Raw genomic sequence first — 26367 nt, forward strand, 5'->3', positions numbered from 1 at the left:
TTTTTCATTCTCTATTTCATTTATCTGTGCTCTAATCTTTATGTCTTTCCTTCTGCCCACTTTGGGATTAGTTTGTTCTTTTTCTAGATCCTCCAGTGTTGAGGTTAGAGCTCAGATTTGATATCTTTATTCCTTTTTAATAGAAGCATAAAATAGAGTTATAAATTTTCCTCTCAGCACTGCGTTTGCTGCATCCTGTAAGTTTTGGTATGTTGTGTTTTCATTTTCATTCGCCTCAGGATATCTCCTAATTTCCCATGTGATTTCTTCTTTGACCCATTGGTTGTTTAAGAGTACATTGTTTAATTTCCACATATTTGTGAATATTATAGTTCTCACTCTGTTATTGATTTCTGGCTTCATTCCATTGTGGTTGGAGAAGATACATTGTATCATTTCACTATTTTTAAATTTATTGAGTCTTGTTTTGTGACCTAACATATGGTCTATCCTAGAGAATGATCCATCTGCACTCAAGAAGAATATGTATTCTGCTGTTGTTAGGTGAAGTGTTCTGTGTGGTCTGTTAGGTCTAGGTGGTTGAGAGTATCATTCAAGTTTTGTATACATTATTGATCCTCTGTCTAGATGCTCTATCCATAATTGAAAGTGGTGTATTGAAATCTCCTACTCTTAATGTAGAATAGTCAGTTTCTCTCTTCAAATCTGTGAACATTTGCTTCATATATTTTGGAGCTCTGCTGTTAGGTACATATATATTTATAATTGTTATGTCTTCTTGTTGGATGGATCATTTTATTGGTATATAGTGACCTTCTTTGACCCTCATCACAGTTTTTCACTTAAAGTCTATTTTTATCTGATATTAGTATAGTTACCCCAGCTCTCTTTTGGTTACTATTTGCATGGTATCTATTTTTAACACTGTTTCACTTTCAACCTATTTATGTCTTTTAATTTAAGGTAAGTCTCTGGTAAACAACATGGAGTTGGGTCATGCTTTTTTATCCATTCTGCCAATCTCTGCCTTTTAACTGCAGAGTTTTATCCAGTAACTACTGATGATGCAATACATTCTTTTGTCATTTTACTATTCTTTCTAAGTCTTATACTGTTTTTAACACTCATTTTTTCTTATTCCATATTTCCATATTTATTTGGTTTTTTGTATTGTACCATTTTCGGTCCTTTCTCATTTCTTTCTGAATATATTTTTTCATGTTTTTTTGTTACCAAGGGGTTAAAATTTAACATTCTATATCTATGACAATCATATTTGATTTGACACCAACTTATTTTTGATGACACACACAGAGTTCCTCTACCCTTCCTTCCCCCTGCCTTTTTTGTAGTTGTTAAAAATCATGTATTTGTACATTGTATGTCCAAAACCATTGACTTATCATTACTTTTCATGCATTTGCATTTTAGCACTTATAAAAAGTAAGAAGTGGAGTTGCATAATAAAAACTATGATACAGTAGTACTCTCATTTATAATTATCCATATTGTTAACTTTACCAGAGGTCTTTATTTCTTTATTCTTCTTTGAGCTGCTGTCTGGTGTCTTTTCCTTTAAGTCTGACTAAATCCCTGTAGCATTGCTTGTATGGCAGGTCTAATGATACATGGCTTTTGTTCATCTGGGAATGTCCTAATCCGTTCCTGATTTTTGAAAGAAAGTTTTTGGTTGGCAATTATTTTCATTCAGCACTTTATATGTTTCTTACCAGTGCCTTCTTGCCTCCATGGTTTCTGATGAGAAATCAGAACTTAATCTTAATTGGATTCCCTTGTGTAATAACTCCATTTTTCTCTTGCAGCATTCATAGCTCTCCTTATCCTTGGCATTGGATGATTTGAGTACTATGTGTCTAGGAGTGGTTCTCTTTGAGTTTATAAAACTGTTTGGTGTTCCTTTGGCTTCTTGAGTGTGCATATTCACGTCTTTGGAGAAATTTGGGATTTTTTTTTTGTCCATTATTCCTTTGAATATTCCTTTTGCCCATTTCTCTCTTTCTGTTCCTTCTAGGACTCCCATAATGAGTATAATTATATGCTTGATGGTGTCCCACAGGTTTCTTAGGCTCTGTTTTTTGTTTCATTTCTTTTGTTTTGTTTGATTCTTTCTGCTCCTCTGCCTGGGTCATTTCAGTTGTCTTTTCTCAAGTTTACTGATTCCTTCTTCTGCCATCTGCAATCTGGTGTTGAAACTCTGTGGAATTTTTCATTTCAATTATTGTGTTCTTCAACTCCAGTGTTCCTCTGGAGAGATTCCCATATTATCCATCCATTGTTTTCCTTTTATCCTTTAGTTTTTTCTCCATGTTTTCCTTTATCTCCTTGGCCATACTGAGGATCATATTTTTTTAAAGTCTCTGTCTGGCAAGTTCAAAGTGCAGTTCTTTTTGTTGATGGTTTATGGATTTTTATCTTGTTCCTTTGGATGGGCCATCATTTGCTGTTTCTTTGTCTTGTAATCTTTTCTTGCACAGTGAACATTTTAATATTTTAAAGTGTTAACTCTGAGATTTATTCTCTGAGTTTCCTGTTACTTAAGTTTGTATCTGACTAGTGATATGACAGAGATTTTCCTTGAATGTTAGGAGCTAATCAAAGCCAAAGCCAACCAGCCTTTCGCTGTCTTTGCAAATTAGCTCTCCCTTGGCTTGTAGTCTCCTTCAGAGTTCAGCTCTCCTGTCAAGAAGATCAGCCTGAGGTGAATGGGAAGTGCAAGGTCCTCTCTGTCTTATCTGAGCCAGTGAGGAACTGGAGCTAGGGCTTGTGCTTGCCTGAGGCCTTAGGAATTCCCTGTTTACAGTTTACAGGAGTTGGAGTGAAGGCTCCCTCTATTTGCTTTGAAATAGACTTCTTCCCCATCCTGAGTACTCCCTTGAGTACTTTAATATAGATGTCCTTTTTCTCAGGCCACTTCTACTTATTTTTTTCTCACACTGTCTCAGCTGTCTGCAAACTGCCTTTCTGCCCTCAGGACAAATTCTGGGAGGGCAAGCCAGAGACAGGGTCAGTTTCTCAGACTTCCACCAGATAGGTTGGCACTGACATATATGCACCCCATATGCAGGCAGGGGCCACTCTGCTCCCTCTGGACTAGGGCCAGGGATCCACAATGGGAGCATAAGCTAGTTCTACCCTGCATGGTAGAGGGATTTGGGAGGGGCCAGCAGGGGCACTAGAAGCTTCTTCTTTGGCTTTTGAAACTATGTTTCCTTGGCAGCCCATTAATGTCCCATTAATACCCCATTAAAATTTTTCCAAATTTCCACTAGACTCTGGAGTATCAATATAGTGGATTCAGACCATGCCTGCCAATTCAATAGTTATTTTGGTGGAAGGACAGATTCCTGGAGCTTCAGACTCCACCATCTTCCCACAATGCATTTCTTCATTAATCTTTATGGCTGAGTAATATTCCATTTTATATACAGGCTACCTCGTTTTATTATGCTTTGCTTTATTGTGCTTCGCAGATAACGCATTTTCTTTTTACAGACTGAAGTTTTGTGGCACCCCTGCATCAAGCAAATGTATCAATGCTATTTTTCCAACAGCATGTACTCACTTTGTGTCTCTGTCACATTTTGGTAATTCTTGCAATATTTCAAACTTTTTGATTATCATATCTGTTACAATGATCTCTGATCAGTGGTCTTTGATGTTACTATTTTAATTGTTTTGAGGTGCCATGAACTGTGCCCATATAAGATGGCAAATTTAATTGATAAATGTTGTGTGAGTTCTGACTGCTCCGCTGACTAGCCATTCCCCCATCTGTCTCCCTCCTTTTGGACCTCCCTATTCCCTGAGACACAAAAATGTTGAAATTAGGCCAATTAATAACCCTACAGTGGCTTCTAACTGTTCAAGTGAAAGGAAGAGGCACAGGTCTCTCACTTAAGTCAAAAGCTAGAGATGATTATGTTTAGTGAGGAAGGCGTGTTGAAAGCCAAGAGAGGACAAATGCTAGGCTTCTTGTGGCAATTAGCCAAGTTGTGAATGCAAAGGAAAAGTTCTTGAAGGAAATTAAAAGTGCTACTCCATGAACAGATCAATGATCAGAAAGCAAAACAGCCTTACTGTTGACATGGAGAAAGTTTTAGTGATCTGGATAGATCAAATCAGCCACGACATTGCCTTAAACCAAAGCCTAATCCTGAGCAAGGCCCTAACTTGCTTCAATTATTTGAAGGCTCAGAGAGGTGAGGAAGCTGTAGAAGAAAAGTTTGAAGCTAGCAGAGGTTGGTTCATGAGGTTTAAGGAAAGAAGTGTCTCCATAACATGAAAGTGCAACAGGTGATCCAGAAGATCTAGTTAAGATAATTGATGAAGGTGGCTACACTAAACAACAGATTTTCATGACAGATGAAACAGCCTTCAATTGGAAGAAGTTGCCATCTAGGACTTTCATAGCTAGAGAGGACAAGTCAATGCTGGTGTTCCAGTTTGCTAATGATGCTGTTAAGCGAAATACCGGAAATGGATTGGCCTTTATAAAGGGGGTTTATCTGGTTACAAATTCACAGTCCTAAGGCCATAAAAGTTTCCAAACTGCGGCATTAACAAGAGGATACCTTCACTGAAGAACAGCCAATGGCTTCCAGAACATCTCTGTCAGCTGGGAAGGCATGTGGCTGGTGTCTGCTGGTCCATTGCTCCCAGGTTGCATTGCTTTCAGCTTCTGATTCCAGTGGCTTTCTCTCTAAGCATCTGGGAGTCCTCTCTTAACTTCTTTGGGCAAACTCTGGGCTTCATCTCTTAGCTTAGCACCTCCAAACGTCCTTATGTCTGTATCTCCAAGCATCTCTAAACGTCAGCAAGTATCTGGGTCTGTGTCGGCTCTTACTTTCTCTCTTAAATACTCCAGTGAACTAATCAAGACCCACCCTGAATGGGAAGGGCCACACCTCTATGGAAATAATTCAATCAGAGGTTCCACCCTAATCAACAGACTAATCAATCTGCCCTCAACAAGATTGCATTGAAGAACATGGCTTTTTGGGGAACATAATATATCCAAACCATCATACCTGGCTTCAAAACTTCAAAGGATAGGTTGTCTCTGTTGTTAGGGGCTAATGTAGCTGGTGACCTTAACTTGAAGCAAATGCTCATTTACCATTCTAAAAATCCTAGGGACTTTAAGCAGTGTGCGAAATCTACTCTGCCTGTGCTCTGTTAATGGAACAACAAAGCCTGGATGATAGCACATCTGTTTACATCATGGTTTCCTGTTTACATCATGGTTTTAAGCCCACTCATGAGACCTGTTGTTCAGAAAAAAAGACTCCTTTCAAAATCTTACTGCTCATTGGCAGTGTACCTGGTCACCCAGGAACTCTGATGGAGATGTACAAGATTAATGTTTTCATGCCTGTGAACATAGCATCCCTTCTCCAGCCCATGGATCAAGGAGTCATTTTGACTTTCAAGTCTAATTATTTAAGAAATACTTTTTGTAAGGCTATACCTGCCAGAGATAAGTAATTCCTCTGATGGTTGTGGGCAAAGTAAATTGAAAACATTCTGGAAAGGAGTCACCATTCTAGATGCCATTAAGAATATTCATGATTCATGGAAGGAAGTCAAAATATCAACATTAACAGGAGTTTGGAAGAAGTTGATTCCAACCCTTGCAGACGATTTTGAGGGGTTCAGGACATTGGTGGAGGAGGTAACTGCAGATATGGTAGAAATAGCAATAAAACTAGAATTGGAAGTGAAGCTTGGGTAGCCTATTGGGGAGAAACTAAGATGGCGGCTAGGTGAGACAGGGAAAAAAAACACCTCTGTGAAAAACACTAGATAAAAACCAGAAAGTGACCCAGAATACCGGTTACAGCAATGCACCAGCTGGACAAGGTCTGCTAGTATTACAGGGGCCGTATACTTGGTGAAACTGGGAGTCTGCATTCTGAAACAAGTGAGTAAGCTGACTGGAAGACCCACAGCCGCGCGGCATTGTGGGGAAGCCAGGGCTTAGTGTTTGGAGACCGACTGGCTCTTTTTTTAAAAAAAAAAAAGGGAAAAACCCAGGAGCAGCTGCAGTTGCAGGAGTGGGAACCACACAGTAAAACACAGCAAGAGGGGGCTGGGCTGGCCTCTCAGTGTCTGGCCTGGAGGATAGTCCGCTGCAGATACCCTTGGGGCTGGGGGAACGGAGGGGAGAGCCGGAAGCTGAAAGAAACCCCGTGGCTCGCAGCTGGCTCCCCAGAGGGCTGGATAAACTCCTGCCCAGGGCCGTGCCCACAGCCCAGAGCCCCTCCAGTTGTCCTGGAGCTGGGAAGGAGGAACTGTGCGAGGAGTGGGGGGTTGAGATGCCCCTTTCGGCCATCTTGGCATCAGGCTGAGAACACCGCTGCATGGCCCGGCGGCCTGGGGCTTCCCTTGAGGGACGGCGCGCACTTCTGACGTAGCATGGCATTCCCTCGGCAGAGCTCCTAGAGGATCGTGGCTGGGAGGGGGGACCAGCTTGGAGAACCCAGGGACACTACGCCAAGTCCAGTGGTTTGTGGGACAGCAAGAGAGAGGGTCTGGGGCTGAAATGAAATGAGGGCTTAGACTCTTGCAGCGGCCTTGAATCTCCGGGAACCTGAGGGATTTGAATATTAAAGCTGCCCTTCCTCCCTGGCCACCCGTACACATGCCCCACATTCAGTGCGGACGGCTCCAGCAATACACCCAAACTGAGTTCTGCAACTGAACCCCACAAGAATCATTTCCCCACACACCACGGGAACAAGGTTGACAACTGACTTGAGGGGTATAGGTGGCTCACAGAAGCTATCTGCTGGTTAGTTAGAGAAAGTGTATGTCACCAAACTGTTTCTGAAAAATTAGATTGGTATCTTTTTTTTTTTACAACTTGAAAGAACCCTACCAAGCACAGCAAATGCCAAGAGGCCAAAAACAACAGAAAATCTTAATGCATATGATAAAACCAGATGATATGGAGAATCCAACTCCAAACACACAAATTAAGATATCAGAAGAGACTCAGTACTTGGCAGAATTAATCAAAGAACTACAATTGAGGAATGAAAACATGGCAAAGGATTTAAAGGACATGAAGAAGACCATGGCCCAGGATATAAGCGACATAAAGAAGACCCTAGAAGAGCATAAAGAAGACATTGCAAGAGTAAATAAAAAAAAAAGTTCTTATGGAAATAAAAGAAACTGTTGGCCAAATTAAAAAGACTCTGCATATTCACAATACAAGATTAGAGGAAGCTGAACAATGTCTCAGTGTCCTAGAAGTCCACTGAACAGAAAATGGAAGAACAAAAGAAAGAATGGAGAAGAAAATCAAAAAAATCGAAATGGATCTCTGGGATACGATAGATAAAATAAAACATCCAAACTTAAGACTCATTGGTGTCCCAGAAGGGGAAGAGAAGGGGAAAGGTCTAGAAAGAGTATTCAAAGAAATTGTTGGGGAAAACTTCCCCAACCTTCTACACAATATAAATACACAAAGCATAAATGCCCAGAGAACTCCAAATAGAATAAATCCAAATAAACCCACCCCAAGACATATTCTGATCAGACTGTCAAATACTGAAGAGATGGAGCAAGTTCTGAAAGCAACAAGAGAAAAGCAATTCACCACATACAAAGGAACAACATAAGACTAAGTAGTGACTACTCAGCGGCCACCATGGAGGCGAGAAGGCAGTGGCATGACATATTTAAAATTCTGAGAGAGAAAAATTTCCAGGCAAGAATACTTTATCCAGCAAAACTCTCCTTCAAATTTGAGGGAGAGCTTAAATTTTTCACAGACAAACAAATGCTGAGAGACTTTGCCAATAAAAGACCTGCCCTACTTCAGATTCTAAAGGGAGCCCTACCAATAGAGAGGCAAAGAAAGGAGAAAGAGATACAGAGAATTTTAACAGACATATATAGTACCTTACATCCCAAATCACCAGGACCCCCATTTTTCTCTAGTGATCACAGATCTTTCTCCAGAAGGGATCATAAGCTGGGAAATAAAACAAGTCTCAATAAATTAAAAAAAAAAAAAAATTGAATATTCTCAAAGCACATTCTCCAACCACAATGGAATACAAATAGAAGTCAATGATTTTTGGACTGTAACTCCACTATTTACTTTCTACATGATATAAAATACACAAACTCTAATGACAAATCAGTGGTTTTGAACTCAATGTAAAATATGTAAGTTTAGACAACTATATAAAGGTGGGGGAATGGAGGAGTATAGGAACATAGTTTATGTGTCCTATTGAAATGAAGGTGGTATCAAAGAAAAACAAGATTGTTATGGATTTAAGAGGTTAATTTTAAGCCCCACAGTAAACACAAAGAAATTATCAGAGAATATAACCATAGAGATGAAAAGTAGAGTATGGGTTAAGAGAAATGGGGGAAGGGGCAATGGGGAGTTAAGAAATGAGTGTAAGGTTGCTGTTTGAGGTGAAGGGAAATTTCTAGTAATGGATGGTGGGAAAGAGCATTACAACATTCTAAATGTAATTAATCCCACTAATGGAATGCTAGGGAGGGGGTGGAATGGGAAGATTTAGGCTGTATATATGTTTCCACAATTGAAAAAAAAAAAAAAAAAAGGACAGTCTAAATAGATGACAATTGAATGCCAAGGATCAACCTGGATGGGACTGGAGGATGGAGGACAGGAGGCTGAAAGGGACACAGTTGAGACATAAGGAAAAGGAAATATAGAATGTAAGCTTTGTATCATTGTTGAATCTCTTGTACTTCTTAGCTGTGCTTAATGGAATTGCATGAAAGAATGTTCTTGTTCATGGGAATTGTATATGTGAATTATAGTGTTTGTTCAAGGATGTGTGCAGCTAGCTCTCATATGTTCAAAAGACAGAGCAATAAATGATGGATGATAGGGAGGGAGGGAAAGAAATAGCAATGTGACAGCATGTTAAAGTTGGTGGATTGGGCTATTGGGGGAGGGGGTCAGGGTATGATTGAATTCTGTGTATGGGGTTAGTACTGTTTTTGCAACTGTTCCTATAACTTTGAATTTATTTCAAAATAAAAAAAAAGTGAAGCTTGAAGATGTGACTGAATTACTTCAATTTTCACAATAAAACGAAAGTTTCAGGAGTTGCTTCTTATGAATGAGCAAAGAAAGTGGTTTCTTGAGATGGAATCTACTCCTGGTAAAGATGCTGTGAACAATGTTGAAATGACAACAAAGAATTTAGAATATGGCATAAACTTAGTTGATAAAGCAGTGGCAGGGTTTGAGAGGATTGACCCCAATTTTGAAAGAAATTCTACTCTGGTTATAATGTTTTCAAACAGCATCTCATGATCTAGAGAAATCTTTTGTGAAGGAAGAGGTCAATAGATACGGGAAACTTCATTGTAGTCTTATTTTAAGAAATTGCCAAAGCCACCCCAGCTTTTAGCTTGATCAATGTGTTGGTTTGAATCCATTAGGTACCTCAGAAAAGCCTATGTTCTTTTAATCCGGTCTTGTGGGGGCAGACCTATTGTGGGTGGGACCTTTTGGTTAGGTTGTTTCCATGGAGATGTGACCTGGCCCATTCAAGGTGGGTCTTAATCCCCTTGCTGGAGCCCTCTATGAGAGAATACAAAGCAGAGACATTTTGAAGAGAGAGAAAAGCCAAGAGAAAAAACACCCCAGGAGAAGCAAGAAGGATCCACAGAAACCAATAGAGCCATTTGTGAGACCAGAACCCACGAGAAGGGCCAGTAGACATCTCCATGTGCCTTTCATGTGACAGAGGAACCCCGGATGCCAGCAGCCTTCCTCAGAGAAGGTATCTACCTCTTGATGCCTTAATTTGGTCATTTTTATGACCTTAGAACTGTAAATTTGCAAGCTAATAAATCCCCATTGAAAAAGCCAATCCATATCTGGTATATGGTATTCCAGCAGTTTTAGCAAACCGAAACAGTCAGCCAGCAGCCATCAACATTGAGGCAAGACCCTCCACCAGCAAAAACATTATGACTTGCTGAAGGCTCAGATGATGGTTAGCATTTTTTAGCAATAAAGTATTTTTAAATTAAGGTATGTACATAGTTTTTTAGATATAATGATATTGCACACTTAACAGACTATGGTATAGTGTAAACATAACTTCTATATGCACATGGAAACCAAAAAATTCATGTGACTTCTTTTATTGCGATACTTGCTTTATTGCAGTGGTCTGGAATCAAACCCACGATATCTCCAAGGAACACCTGTATACATACCACATTTTGTTTAACCATTCATCTGTTGATGGTCACTTTGGTGGTTTCCACCTTTTGTGTGCCTTACAATGACAGGCAGTTAGCTGCTGGTTAAAATTATTGACAGTGATGATAATATTGAATACCACATATGGGCACTTAACTGAATTTTGGTTTCCTTCATCTGTAAATGGTATAATAATACTTCCCTTGGAAATTTGTAATGAGGATTAAATGAGCTAACAGCACGCAGCGACAGGCGCATAGAAGGTATTCAACAATTCTAGGTTCCCTTCCCCAGAAGGTCACATTTGGGAAACCTTGAGTTTTTTAATATTTGTTAAACTTGGCTTTTCTCCAGAAATATTTCCAGATGGTTCTGCTCCCACTTATAATAGTTTGGGGAGTTTTGTTTTTGTTTATTTACTGCAATGTCAGCCATTCTTAGCAGAGCTGACAGGGGTATTTGTCCATCTTTGGTTATGAGTTGTAAAGGAGGAACAGAGTTCGCTGGTGAGAGACTCCTAAACGGTCCAGGAGCACATAACTAGCCACCTCTCCCCCTCAAGAGATTTTGTCTCCAGAGTACTCCTCTGCCTGCAGTTTGGGAGATAGGAGGAGCAGAGGAAGGGATTTGGGTGTTGGTCTATGTTTCCCCTTTTGGAGCATCTGTTAGCTTAACTGTCCAGGACCTATCCGAAGAAACTTTGAAGGTTACTTCCAGGTGGTTTTCACTGGGGAAATATGAGAAGCTATAACATGGAGAAAGGAACTTGCATGAGAATCAAAGTGGACTAGTCTTAGTTTTGACACAAACTTGCTTTGGGACCTACGACAAGTTATTTCCTCTTTTTTGGGCCTCAATTTTCTCCTTGTAATGTGAAAAGACTGGACTAGATGATCTCCATGGGCCCTTCCATTGTTGACATTCCATGCATACCTGAATCCTTCCTCTTGCCAGGAACTCAGATGAGCATCCTGATGAAGGTCACAGGATGCTTCTCCAGAGCGTAGACTTATTCTTAATTAGTACCTGGGAACCATTTGTGCTTTTTATCCCCGGTCACTACCTTCTGGAAACAGTCAGAACACGTGGAAACTAAAAGGCAAGAAGGGTCTCTCATTGGGTGTTAACTGGATTCAGGACCACAAACAAGTGTCTTTTATGTATTAGGTATTTGTTCTTTTATTTACTTTATTTCATTCATTCTTTTATTTAGCAGAAGTCAACTGAGTCCCAGGCCTTGTAAATTTCCATCTGTGCAACACAGAAGTAAATGAGACTCATTCCCCGTAAGACACTTCCAGTCTAGTGAGGAGACAGGAAAATATGTGAAACAAATTAGTTGTTACAAGGGGAGTCCACATAACGTGCATAGTGAAAGCAGTGCCTGAGTCTGCCAACATGCAACAGGGAAGGAGTTGCAGTGCACATTTTGAGCTGAGATTTTAAATGCTGGGTAGACATTTTCAATGTGGTCAGTCAAGAAGAGGGCATTGGGGCAGAGGAACAGCATGTGCAAAGGCCCAGAGATGTGAGATAACATACCATATTCAGAGAACCACAGGTGGTTTGTACTCCTGGAAAGTGAAAGGTGGGAAGGAGAATAGGAAGATGAGAAAAAAGTCAATCATTTCTCCTTGGATGAGTCTGTTTCCACTGAATTCTTTGCTCATTTTTATCGATCCAGGTGAGAGTGATGGTCTTTTTAGTTCTGTTTTCAAAAGTTGTCATCTTTATTGCCTTAACTTTGCATTTTAAAAGTAACACATACTCACTATAGAAAGCTTGAATAGTGCAGAAATGTAGAAAGCAGAAAGGATTAAAAAGAATCATTCATGATTTCACTGCCTAAAGACAGTTACTTTAACGTTTTAGTATATATTTCCATTCAACGTTTTTTCCACTTTGAAATACTGTAATTGTGATTTTAATCTTAACCTTTTTTATGGTACCTCTCACCACTTCTTCCCTGAAATTCACTAAAAATGGATAACTTTTAATCTAATAACTATGATCAATTATTTTCTTATAAATAGCTGACATATCTATATTTACAATTTCTTCAATATAACTTTCTTTTTTTATAGGTCTCATGTGGCTCAGAGCATAATTTGGCAGTGATTGGTGAGTAATTTTTATGCTGAAAAAATGTTCATTCTGAAACTCATGTGGCAGAATTGGAGAAGCATCTTGGTTAGCCAAAGGCCAGGTTGCATGTTTATAGGGGCGAGAGGGTCAGCAGAGTTTCTGGAAAATAGAAGTCTTTGGTTGATCAAGGGTTTACTAAAAGCCCTTCTTTAAAAACTTCAGTCCATATCACTGAGTATCTTTTTAAGGCATCCTAGCTGTCCTCCACACTTCAGGAAATGGCATTTGAGGATATTAAAGATCTCACAGACTGGGGACATCATGTGTAGAAAGCCAGACATAAAAGGAGAAGTGGATTGGGAAGCTCTGGTTCTTTGAATAAGTCCTTTATACCAAATTCCTTCCTCTAGGTTTGGCTTTCTTTGGAAGTATTGGGCTCTGCTCACTGCCCTCACAGTCTTGTGTTTCATGGCTCTCAGGAACTCCCAGTTGAACCTAAATCTCTGGTTAATTGAGGCTTCCTCTTAGTTGGCTCTGGATAACTAGGTGTTATCTAGTTTGATGTTTTTATAATCAGGTGTATGAATAAATCCTTCAAGAAGCCTTCTCCGTACTTCCACAGTTAGACTCCATCTCATAGTTCACTAAGAATTCTACAGTGAAGTGCTGGACAGCCAGGGTTCAATACAAGCTTCCACTTTGTAAAGCTGTCAGAATGCAATATACCAGAAACGGATTGGCCCTTACAATGGGGATTTATGAAGTTACAATTTTACAGTTCTAAGGGCATGAAAATGTCCAAATTAAGGCATCAAGGGGAAGATGTTATCTCTGAGGAAAGGCCTGTGGCATCCAGGCTTCCTCTGTCACATGGGAAGGCACATGACAGCATCTGCTGGTCCTTCTCTCCTGGTTCTGGTTTCAGTGGCTGTCTCCAAATATCTCTGGGCATTTCTTTCTCTGCTCTCCTGCTTAATCTGCCTTTTATCCTCTCATAGAGGGCTCCAGCAAGGGAATTAAGACCCACCTTGAATGGGCTGGGTCACATCTCAATTGGAATAGCCTAACCAAAGGCCCCACCTATAATAGGTCTTCCCCCACAGGAATGGATTAAAAGAACATGGTCTTTTCTGGGGTACATCACAGATTCAAATTAGCACTCCTTCTGTGCCTCATTTTCCTCTTCTTTGAAATGGAGGGAGCAATAGCACCTACCTCCTAGGGTTGTGAGGGCTAATATATGAAAGGCATGTAGAACAGTGCTCAGCTCCTAGTAAGGGCTTCGGGAATGCTAGTTGTCATTACCTGATACCATTATTTCAAGTAATTGCCCTCCTCTGGGTTTTAGTTCCCTCATCAGGGGTTAAAAAAGGAAATCAATGTTCCTTCCAGCTCTGATATTTTAGGAATCTGTTACAACCCCATCACTGCCTGCCTCATGTCGGTGATTTCTGTTCCTGTCTGCTTCTCTTTCCAGCCTCTGACTCTCAGCTTCTGAAGGACAAGGCCTCCATGTTTGCTTTTTGTTTCCTGCCTATTCACAGCAGTCAGAGCAGTGCCTTGCACTCAGCAGAGACTCGAGGACTCTTCTGAATCTAGCTAGACTGGCTCAGCTGCCCTCGGTGGCAGCAGTTTGAAACCCTACTTTTCAGGTCCAAGTGTGAGGTGCAGAGAGGCAGAACTTAGGACAGCAGAGGAGGGAAGCTGCCAGCCAGCAGAGGGGGCAGGGAGTAAAAGAGGCTGGGGTTAGAGAATGATCAGGAAAACGTAACAGCAAACCTGCATCCTTTGCAGCAGTACCAGATACTTGAGACCGGAACTGCTCTAGCCAGGGAGTAATTAAGACAAGCTAATCAAAGACTCAAAGGCGGTGCAGAGTATGTTGCTGCTGCTGCTGCCTTCACAAGGCTGCGAGAGGTTAGCTTCTTCTGGTACAGGCACAAAGCAGGAGATTGCAGGGAATCTAAATATCTAACAGCTCCAAGCCCAAACAATGGAGGAGCCAGAGCTAGTGGGTGGGCAGGCAGAGTTGACAGAGGCAGCCTGGGGTTATAGAGAAAGAGCCCAGTCTCTGTAGGCAGACAGCCTTTCTGTGAGCTTCTGATTTTTTTTCCCCTCATCTATATAACGGGGATCATTATATGTTGTGGGGATTGAGATAATGTATGGGAAACTCCTGGCATATAGGAAGTATGCAAAAAATATTTGTTTTCTTTTTTAAATAATTCCTTTTGTTTCCCCTTTCCCTTGGTGATAGTGGTGGTGGCAGGGGGGTTTAAGAATCGCTTATTAGTGTAACTGCTTGAGTGAGGTATTGTTTATTGAGAGACAGAAGTGATAACGTTCTGGAAGGCTGTGTCCAACATTACCCAAATGAGGAGAAAGCATCAGAGGCGGTGCTGTGGGAGAGCAGGCATGCTGGTGAGCTCCTTGAGGGCAGACCTGTTATTTTCCATTTCGTCCCCAGTGCCCAGAGTCTGGCTCACAGTCTGTTGAATGAATAGTTCCAGAGCCAGGAAAGGGCTCTGGGCATATCAGCCTGCCTGTGAGCTGGGAGCCAAAGGCTCCCCCTCACCTGCTACTGAAGGAATGAGGCCCTCAGTGGGTGCCCTGCAGGGTGCAAGCTTTGCAACAGGAAGTGACAAGAAGCCTGCTGTTAGACCTGGCAGGAGGCCAGCAGGAGGGAGACTAACTAGAGGAAGGGAAGAGTTCTTACTAGCTTAAAGCCATGTTTCTCACAGCCAGCTCCTTCACCAACCCTGCTGACATTTCCTCCCTTAGACTGAGTTCCCTGCCTTCAGTTTGATTCCCTGAGATGTGGCCCCTTAGTGGCTAGGGCTGTGTCCCACACGTATAGGCACAAACTATTTATAGAAGAGACTAAAACAGAATTTAAAGAAGCCAAACTTTGCTCAAGGGTAGAAGCAGCCTTAATGTCTAATGAATGTGTGATAGGTATAGACAAGGGTGAAATTGAGGATCTGCTCTATCTTAGGTAATGGACACAACTCCACAAGGTACGTTTGCTGTACCTATTCTATAGAGAAGAAAGTGAGGCTCAGGTTAAACAGATTAAATACTTTCCCTAGGGTTAAGGGACAGTAAATGGTAGAGATGCCTGCCTGGGGCCTGAGGCAGTATAGGCAGTTGTCCTGTCTCCTCCACTTACAAGCTGTGCAAACTTGAGTAAAGTGACTTAATTTCTCTGTGCCTTGGTCACCTCATCTGGGACATCCTAATATTGTTGACTTCATAGGGTTATTATGTAAGGTGCTGTTCTGGTTTGCTAGTGCGGCTATTTTGCAGAACACCAGAAATGGATTGGTTTTTATAAAGGAGGTTTATTTAGTTACAAAATTACAGTCTGAAGGCCATAAAGTATCCAAGGTAAGGCATCAGCAGTCGGGTACCTTCAGAGAAGAACGGCCATCGGCATCCAGAAAACCACTGTTAGCTCAAAAGGCACATAGCTGGCATTAGCTCGCTCCCAGGTGGCATTTCAAAATGGCATTCTCCAAAATGTTGCCCTTGGGGTGTTTCGTTCTCTCTTAGCTGCAGCTCCTCTTCAAAATATCACTCTCAGTTGCTCTGAGGTCCTTCTGAGTGAATTTCTTTATACGACTCCAGTGATCCAATTAACACCCACCCTGAATGGGCGGAGTAACACCTCCATGGAAATTATCCAATAGAACGTTTCACTCACAGTTGATTGAGTCCCTCTCCATGGAAACACTCAAAAGATTACAATCTAATCAAAACTAATACACCTGCCCCCACAAGATTGCATTAAAGAATATGGCTTTTGGCGGGACATAATATATCCGAAGTAGCACAGGTGCTAAGAACAGTGCCTGGCACAAAAGTAAAGGCTCAGTAAATGTTAGCTGCTATTATTATTGTGGGTATTAGACCTTAAGGAAGGAAAAAAATTGTCATATCAATTCAAGAAGGCCTGTGGCTCAGGCTGGGAATCTCAGAAGCTAGAGAAGAAATTGTCTTCCACATCCTGGGTCCCAGGGTCCAGGACAGGATCTCAGGATAGCTGCAGAATAAATTTGTAAGCTGGAGTCTGGGGCCAATCTGGCAGATCTGGAAACAGTGCCAGTCTGATTTGTTCCAGGTCAGCATTCTGCTATCCACTGTCCCAGACAGGGACCCCAGCACCTGTGTCTTCCAGCCTGAGGCAAGTTCCATAGCAACCACATTTCATTTTCCTTAGGGGTCTAGTTTCTAGTCTGCTATTTCATTTGTTTCCAGGTTTCTTATTTCCCCTTCTTTTGGAATTTGATTTGGTTCTTTCCTTAGATTCCGGACGAGGTTTCTCTTGACACATTCTACATTTGCTGCAAGGGCCCCAGTGGCTAGACAGGTTGGTGTGGCAGTGTGAGCTCTTGCTTCAGACGAAAGATGAGCTGCTGGGTCTGGGCACAGACCATTGCCTGTGGCTGGCCTCACCACTCTCTAGCTGTGTGCCTTGTGCAAGTCACTGCCTCATGAGCCTGACTCCTCATCTGTAAAATAGACATCATCATACCCACCTCCAAAAGGTGTTCTTTCAAATGGCATAGGTATGTCAAGTGCCTGCTCACTGCCTGTCACATAGTAAGTCCTCAGCAGGTGCTTGCTCACTTGGCTGGTTCACTAGTTCCCTCTTCTTTCTTGCTTTCCTTCCAGGATTTCCCTCCACACCTAACAGAGCTGGCTGGCTGGCTCCCTTTCCAGGGCATAGACTGGGGTCAGTAGAGGTGAGCTGAGAGCACATGGCCACCACTTGCTCAGAAGATCCCTGCCTCCCACAGGCAGACTCCCAGGGCCCAGCTCTGTCTTCAGGGCCCTCACCTCTGCGTCTGACTGAATTGGCTCCAGCTGTTTTGCTTCCCCCAGGAGCAGCTTAGTTTGGCTTGAATGGGCAATTTGTTTGCCTTCTCTCCTGATGTGCACTTGTTCAGCCTTCCCTTCCTGCAGAGAAAAAAAACTGACTGCATTTCCTTTCTCCTGGCTCTACACAGACCCTTGGAAAGGATTTTATTGGTGGCCTTTTCCTAGAGCACTCATGCTCACCAGACATGCTTTGTTAAAGGGTTGTATATTTGGCAGGAAAGTGTGGTGCCTCCTGCTCCTCCTCCTCCAAGCAAACCAATTCTTTTACCAAATTGGAGCTATATTCTATGCAGGGATCTTTTGTTTTTATTTCACTGATGATTTCCAATTGTTGAACCTTGTAACTTTGTAATATGTATGGCAGAACAGCTGACCTTGGCCTGAAACCCCAGCAAACAGAGTCATGTAAGAATTTAATAGCGAGGTAACTTCCTTAACATTGGCTATTCCCCTGAGAGGCAATACCTCCAAATCCCAGGTCTTGCAGGGAGTTTAGAGGCAGGTACAAACTTGTATGTTCCTATGCATGGTGTGATAAGCAGAGTGTAAATGCCTTACCTGTATTGTCCCATTTAATCCTCACAGCAAATTGATGAGTTGGCACTATTGCTAACCCCATTTTCTACATGAGGGAAGCTGAAGCTTAGATTGAGCCACTGGGCCCACCCAGGTCATACAGCTAGAAGGAATCTGTATGTGGGCAGGAATCTGCATGTGGGCTCTGACTTCTGATCTGACGCTGCCTTCCCACAGATTGCTGACAATCTGGCCTATTTTGAAAGCCACCAGATAAGATTATTCTGTCTCTTTATTTCAATGTTTAGTTCCCCCTCCTGTTGGCAATTTCTTCTGTATAGCCATCTTAAATCTCTTCTGGTTCAGAGTAAGCAGTTCTGTAACTCTGCATAATAACCAAGCAAAATCATGAAACTCATGACATTGTTTTTGAAAAGTCACCCCTTTTACAATTCTTCTTCCTCTTCTCATTGACCTTTCCCTCTTTTAAAAATATTAATTAATTAATTTAATATTTGAATAATCAATTCAAATATCATATGGTTCAAAACCTAAAAAGCATAAAAATATTTAAAATGAAAAGCCTCCCTCCCTATCTAGCCCCATCTATCCAGTTCTCAAAAACTCGTCCACCATATGTGCAGCTAATGCCTCTTAATTTTCTTTTATGTCCTTCTAGTTTCTTTCTGCACATATATGTGAATACTAAGATATTTTTGTCCTCCCTTTTACATAAATGTTGGCATACTTTTCATTGTCTTCTTTTTTTTTCTCTCAACAATTTATCTGGGAGATCTTTCCATATCAGTGTAAAAGCCTCCCTAGTTCTTCTTTACAGTTGTATAATATTCCAGTGTACCTGTGTACCACGATTTATTTAACCAGTGCCCTAGTGATGGACTTTTAGATCATGTCTAGTCTTTTGCTATTACAAGCAATGTTGTAGTGAATAATCTTGTTATATGTTATTTCATGTGTGGGAGACTATAGTTTTAGGGTAAATTCCTAGAAATAAAATTACTACATGAAAGAGTGAATATATTTGTAATTTTTCAAGATCCTGCAAAATTAGCTTTCATAGGAGTTACACCATTTTTCACTCCCACCAGCAATGTATAAAAGTACCTGTCTCTTGCAGCCTCTGTTATAGAATGTATTAAGAAACTTGAATTTTTGCCAATTGCATAGGTCAAAAACTAGTTACACGAGTTTTTGTCTGTTGTACTTTTTTAGAAATGAAGTACAACATGCATATAATAAAGTGCACAAATCTTAAGGGTTCAGTTTGATGAATTTTTACATGTATTTACATACATGTATGGAAACACCACCCAGAGCAAAATAAAGAATGCTTCCAGCACTGTAGAAGGCTGCCTTGGGCCTCTTCTCAGTCAGTGCCCTACCCCCAGAGATTGCCACTATTTGGACTTCAGTCACCAGAGAGGAGTTTTGCTGTGCTTAAACGTCATATAAATGCTGTCATATAGTGTGTCCTTTTCTGAATAGGGCTTCTTTTATTCAACATATTATGTCTATAGGAATCATCCATGCTGTGTGTAGCAGTAGTAGTTTTTTGTTGTTGTTTCCTCAGTAATATTCCACTGTATTAATATATTGCAACTTATTTAGCCATTTAACTGATGATGGAAATTTGAGTTGTTTCCAGTTTAGGGATTGTGAAGAAAGCCACTATCAACATTCTTATACATGCCTTTAGGCGGATATATGCATTCATTTCTCCTGAGTACATATCTGAGTGTGGGGTTATTAGGTAATATGTTTAACATTAGTAGATACTGTTAAACAGTTTTCCACAGTAGTTGTACCAATTTAAACTTTTGCCAGCAATATATGAAAGTTCCAATTGCTCCTTATCCTTGCCAACACCAAGTATTTTCAATGTTATTGATTTTGGCCACTTTAGAGAGTGTGTAGTGTGCTATCTTACTGTGACTTTAATTTGTATTTTCCTGATAACTAATGCTATTGAGCACCTTTTCATATGCTTATAAACTACTTGGATAGCTTTTTCTCAGGTGCCTATTTGTCTTTTGTTCATCTTTTAAAAGTGGATTTTGTCTGTCTTTTTTCTTACTGATTTGTAGGTGTCCTCTATATTTTATAAATTCAGGTCCTTTGATGGGCATATGTATTGTGAACAAATTCTCAGTCAGTGGCTTGCTTTTTTGCTCTCTTATTGGGGTCCTTTGATGAATAAAAATTTTTAATTTTAATAATTCTAATTTTTAGTCTTTTCTTTAAGAGTTTGATATGCTTATGTCCTACTTAAGACATCTTTGCCTACTCCAAGACCATAAAAATATTCTCCTGTGTTTTCTTCTTGAAGCTTTATTATTTTGCCTTTCACATTTAGGCCTAAAACCCATCTCAAATTAGTTTATTTTTAAAACATTGCTCCAGAACAATTTATTAAAATTCGTCTTTTTCCCACTGAACTGTAGAGACATGTTTGTTGCAAATCAAGGGACTGTGTATATATGGGTCTGTTTTGGGACTAATTCTTCTTTTTATTAGTCTATTTTTCTATCCATATGCCAGTACCACACCATCTTGATTACTGTAGCTGTATAAGAAATTCTGATATTGTAAGTCTTCCTACTTTGTTCTTTCCCTTTAAGATTTTTGTGGCATTCTAATTTCTGTGTAGTTTTATTATGAATGAAGATTGAGCATCTTTTCATATGTTCAAGAGCCATTTGTATTTAAAGGCTCTTTTTATATCCTTATTAGTTTCCCATTGCTGCTGTAAGAATTATCACAAAATGAGTGGCTCAACAAAACAGAAAATTATTACAGTTTGAGATCGGAAGTCTGAAATGGGTCACACTAGGCTAAAATCAAGGTATCTGCAGGTTTTCCTTTCTGGAAGCTCCAGGGGAGAGTCCACTCTTTTGCCTTTTCCAGCTTGTCAAGGCTGCCTGCATTCCTTGACTTGTGGCTCCATCCTCAAGCCAGCAATGGCTGATCGTGTCTTTTTCACATTTAATTACTCTGACTGACTCTTCTGCCACCTTTTTCCACATTTAAGGACTCTTGTGATTTCATGGGACTCACCCAAATAATCCAGTGTAATCTCCCTATTTTAAGGTCATCTGAATTTCATCTGCTACTTTAATTCTCTTTTGCCATGTAACATAGCATATTCACAGGCTCCAGGAATTAGGACATGGACATCTTCGGGAAAACATTATTCTGTCTACCACAGTATTCTTTGCCCCCCACCCCCACCCCATTTTTTTTTAATGGATTGTTGTTTTTTTTCTAGTCAATTTCTGGGAGCTCTTTACATATTAGGGAGATTAGGCTTTTGTCTGGTAAATATATTTTCCCAGCTTTTTGTTTGCCTTTTGTTTTTGCTTTGGTGTTTTAGTTTATTTTTGTTGTTTTTGCTTTTGCTATGCAACTTTTTTAAATTGTAGATTAAATTTATCAGTCTTTGCCTGTATGGCTTCTGAATTTTGAGTTAGATAAGGCCTCTACATTCCAGGGTATAAAGGGCTTTCCTCATATTTTATTCTAGTACTTTAATGGCTTCATTTTTTACATGTAAATCTTTGATCCATTTGGAATTTATCCTGGTGTAAATGTCAGATGTGGGTTCAACTTCATTATTTTTTTCAGATGGCATCTCTACTGTCTTAACACTATTTATTGAATTCCCTTTCTTTGGCTGCCTTCTTCAGTCCCATTTCTACTACAGCAGCCCTAAGGCATAAAGAGAGGCAGTGACTTATCCAAGATCGCACAGCTAGTCAGTGGCAGAACTGGGATGAGAATTCAGGTACAGTTCATGGTGTTCAGACAGGCACTGCTGGCTGATTCTCTAGTTACTTTTTATAGTGGTTGTGATCTCCTGGTCTGTTTGCCAAGCAGAGGGGATTGCTAAGGCAAAGCAGCCACTTTTAGTTCCCTGGGTTCCCAGCACTGTCCCAGGTCCTGCTTCACTCAACTCTGGAGCTGATATAGTCTTTGACTCTACCACACCTGATCAGTTGTGGCATCATACTTTCCTCTCTGTCAGGCCAGACACATGATGAAACTTTTTGCATGGGGAGATGTTTCACAATTAATAAATACAGATGTGTTTGTACAGCTCTTAGCTATTGTTCAAATCACATTTCTCTAAGTCATGTAATTCAGTGTGTATCCTCACACCATAAGGTGTGCTTTTTTAGCTCCCAATAAAGGTGTGTTTTTCACTGTTCCTAAAGAAGCAATACTTATACCACTCCAGAGGAGTCCTTCTGTATGAGACCACAAGGTTAGGGTGCCAGGCTGTTGAGGAGGCTCACATACTTGCTAAATCACTCATTGTCTCATGCCACCGTTTTTAGGCACAATATTGAACACCATATTTTAGCACAGTGTGCTGGTCCTTTTAGGGTTGCTCATAGTAGCAGAAACTAAGAATGTGAAATCTTCAAATGTCAGTGACCCAGTGAGCTTGTTTACAAATACTCAAGAGGCTTGGAACTTTGCGCAGATAAATCTAACTTAAGGTGAACTCAAGGCAAAAAATTACGATAGAGTAAGTTAGAGGCAGGCTTCTGCAGTGGAAGGACTGAGGTCTGGTCCCAGCTTTGTCTGCCACTCACTGTCTGCGTGATCCTGGGAGGTTACCCTCCCTCTCCAGACTTCAATGAGGGAGTTGGCCTAGACAATTTCAAAAGCCTGTTGCATTTCTCAAAGTCTGTGCTCATGTCCACAAATTGTGTTGTGTATGTCAGTAGATTCAAAGTGTCTACACCGCCTTGCATGCAGTAGGAGCTTCATATGTTTGTTAAATACTGAGCAAATATTATATACAGTATTTTTCTCATTCCCTCCTTCAGCTAGCATTTACTGGTGACTGAGAATGTGCCATGTGGCATTCTGGATGCTGTGGAGGAATATAGCAAATGGTCATTACTTTGTGGAGCTCATATTTAATGGGAATGAGAGCTATGAAAACAGGTGAAATAAGCCTTGTGCATAGTATGCACTAAATAAATAAATAAATACATACATACATACATACATACATAAATAAAGGATGAATATAAAGCAAAGAGTTTTAAGAATGTAGAGGAGAGGGTAAAGAGAAAGGGGTGATTAATTTTTATAATTCTCATAGAAGATGTGGCTCCTGAGCAGAAGAAAGTTAAAGAGCATTTGTGCTGAGGGATCAACATTAGCAAAGGGAAGGAAGGCTTTGTGTAAGTCATGGGTGAGGGACAAGTGGTTGACCAGCAGGACAGCTTAGGGTCAAATAAGGCCAAGTCTCTAATGGCATGTTGAGGGGGTCATTGACTTTATTGTATAGACAGTGTGGAGCCATTATGGGTAGGAAGACACTTCAGAAGTTGATAATTGCAGCAGAAGGTAAAACACTTTTCTTTGGAAGGCTAATGCCTTTTTTATAGAATAAAAGAGAACTGAGAGTAGTTGAGCACCTACTATGTGCCGGCACCGTTCTGAGCATTTCGTATATATCATCTCATTTAGTCATCACTATGCAAGGTAGAAAGCAGGCAGATAAGAAGTGTCCCTATTTTCCAGATAAGGAAATGGAGACTCAAAGAGGTGGAGTCCAAGATTCAAACTAAACTCTGCTGACTCCAAGATCCAAGCACTTTCCCCTTCATCATGCTGCCTCCCTGCAGAGTTCAGGCTTTGGTTTAATTAGCATGTCAAACAGCATCAGCTGAGGTTTTAGCATGCTTGAGACTTTGGGAGACTCAAAAAAAAGGCACAGCAGAGCTAGCATTACCAGTACTTGTTTGGAGGGCCAAGGGTCAGCCCCTAACCCTTTGTCTGTCTTCAGGGCATAGCACCTAAGGGATGGTGTGTAGCCTGGGGCAGCTTTGGCAATGGCAAAGTGGTTGTGCCTGTGGGCCTGCTCCGGCCTTCACAGGGAAATGCCAAGATTCCCTAGTCTTACCAGCAGCATGGCATCTCCCTGTGAACTGCTAGGCTCACAGTGTTGCCCCTCAGGACTCCTGCCCTATGGATGATGTCCCTGCTGCCTCTTGCTATGTAGAATCCCCTATTCCTCTAAAGCCTGTAAGTACAGAATCATTTTGACTATTCATTCCAAAATGCTCTGTCTGGGCAGGGCTTCAACAACATTTTATTTACCCATTTGGCCATTCATGAATTTGTTCACTCATTAAGAGGCTGTACCATGTAGGAGAAAGAGCAGTGGGCCAAGAGATCTGAATATTCTGTCACCTTGGGCAGGCCACTTCCCTTCTCTGGGCCTTCTTTCTTTATGGATAAGAAAATTGTGTAAAATAACCTTCAAGATGTCTTCCGACTATGACACTTTATGAGGCTGTGTTGTAGTTCATCCATAAATTCATACCTTTACACATCTCAATAAAAATGTAATGAGCATTTACTTTACTAAACACTGTGAAAATACACATTTATTACAACACTCTCTCCCTCAATGAGTTCACGGTCCAGTGGGCAACACAGATATACGAATAAACAGTCATAGCACAATGTGACGCATTCTGTAGTTGAGGATGTGCTAAGTGCTGAAGGAGCACAGAGGAGCTAACTCTACCCATGGGGTCAGGGAAGGCTGGAAAAGTGGAGGAGATAAATGAGGTGAGTCTTTTTAAGGATGAGTAGTAGGAATAGAAAGGCCATTCCTGGGAGTGGGATCAATGAGAACAAAAGCATAGAAAAAGCATGGCAAATTTGGGGAAAAGAGAGTATTGGGAGGGGAACAAAGCAGAGGAGTCAAGGCTACAGGGATGTCTGTAACCAGGTCATGAAGGCTTTGAATGTGAGGCTCAGGAGCTGGGGCTTCATTTTTTGGGTCATAGGGAGCAGGAAAGGGGTTAAAGCAGAGGAATGCGTTGATCTGATCTCTTTTCAGAAGCTAGAGACTGTTCAACAGAGGAAGCTAAGGAGAATGGCAGTGGCTTTGTAAGACATCAATTTGTTATGTTTATGCCTTGGGCTGATCTTTTTGATAGGATAGCTAAACTCTGAGGGAGAGTACCAGCCAACGCAGAGACAGTTTGCAAAGACTCTGAAAGGCATTTTTTTTTTTTTTTTGCATTGGTTTGTTTCTGTAGCTTCTGGCCCTCAAAGAAATTTCTGTCATATTACTACCTGGACACAAACTAAAGGAACAGAGGGGTTAAACACCAGAGCTAATACTTTAGAATATTGACATGTACAGTGTACCACAAAGATTACAAGATAAACAGAGAAATAGGAAATAATGGCCCATCAAAAAGAAAAAGAAAAATTCAGAAGTCATCAATGCATAAAACCAATGACTTTGAATATACTGGACAAAGATATAAAAAAAAAAAGATCTTCAATTTGCTCAAAGAGATAAAGGAAAACATGAAGAAAGAATGGATATCAGGAAAATGTTGCATGAAGAATATGAGAATCTCAATAAAGAGACAGAAATTTTAAAAAGGAGACAAACAGAAATAATAGAGTTGAAGACCCCAAAAACTAAAATGAAAAATTCCCTCAAGGGTATGAAACTGGCAGAAGAAAGAATCAATGATCTCAAAGACAGGACAATTGAGATGATTCAAGCTGAGGAATAGATAGAAAAAAGAAAGAAAAAAAGAGAACAGAGCCTAAGAAACCTGTGGGACACCATCAAACATACCAACATACACATTATTGGAGTCTCAGAAGGAGAAGAAAGAAAGAAATGGGCCCAAGGAATATTCAAAGGGAAAATGGCAGAAAACGTCCCACATTTAACAAAAGATATGAATATACACATTCAAGAAGCCCAAGAAACAACTAAGAGGGTAAGCTCAAAGACAACCATTCCCAGACACATAGCAGTCAAATTGTTGATTGCTAAGGATGAGGAGAGGGTTCTGAAAGCTGCAAGAAGAAAGCAATGTTTATGTACACATAATCCCCAATAAGATTAAGTACCAATTTCTCATCAGAAACCATGGAGGCAAGAACACATGGTATGAAATATTTCAGACGCTGAAAGAAAATAATTGCTAGCCAAGGATTTTATACCTGGCAATACTTCTCTCAAAAATGAGGAAGGGAGTAAGACATACCCAGATAAACAAAAATTGAGGGAGTTCATTACCACTAGACCTGCCCTATATGAAATGCTAAAGGGAGTTCTTCAGATGGAAAGGAAAGGATATGAGACAGCAGATTGAAACAGCATAAAGAAATAAAGACCTATGGTAAACAAAACCATATGGGTAATTATAAATGCCAGCACTATTATATGTATTTTTTGGTATGTTACTCAACTTCTTACTTGTCACAGGTTCTAAAATGCAAATGCATAAAAAGTAATGATAAATCTATGGTTTTTGACATTCAATGTTTAAAGATATAATTTGTAACAAAAACAACAAAAAAGTGGGGGCACAGAAGTATATGGAACCAGTGTATGTATATACTATTGAAGTTAAGTTGATGTCAAATCAAACATGATTGTTATAGATTAATGGAAGAATTGAGGGATGTAAAAGGTAGAAGACTGATAAACACCAAATAGGAAAATCACAGAAGAAAGCCCTGCGTTATCAGTAGTTACTTTAAAGGTAAATTGATTAAACTCTGCAGTCAAAAGGCAGAGATTGACAGAATGGCGAAAAAAGCTGACCCAAGTATATGCTGTCTGCGAGAGACTCACCTTTAATTCAGAGACACAAGTAGGTTGA

The 26367-nt window shown here is 40.5% G+C and overlaps 1 protein-coding gene across 2 annotated transcripts in view; it reads left to right on the forward strand.

Moving 5' to 3' along the window:
• Window positions 1–26367, forward strand: part of SERGEF (secretion regulating guanine nucleotide exchange factor) — a 278977-nt gene that overhangs the window by 167444 nt on the left and 85166 nt on the right. The window contains exon 10 of one of the 2 annotated variants that reach the window (XM_037839295.1): window positions 12283–12319. The exons of the other annotated variant lie outside the window; for it this stretch is intronic. Coding sequence (XP_037695223.1) covers window positions 12283–12319 — 37 coding nt within the window. The remainder of the gene's footprint in view (window positions 1–12282; window positions 12320–26367) is intronic. 2 annotated transcript variants of the gene reach the window in all.

This window comes from Choloepus didactylus, chromosome 6 (assembly GCF_015220235.1).
Source record: "Choloepus didactylus isolate mChoDid1 chromosome 6, mChoDid1.pri, whole genome shotgun sequence".
Classification (NCBI taxonomy): Eukaryota; Metazoa; Chordata; class Mammalia; order Pilosa; family Megalonychidae; genus Choloepus; species Choloepus didactylus.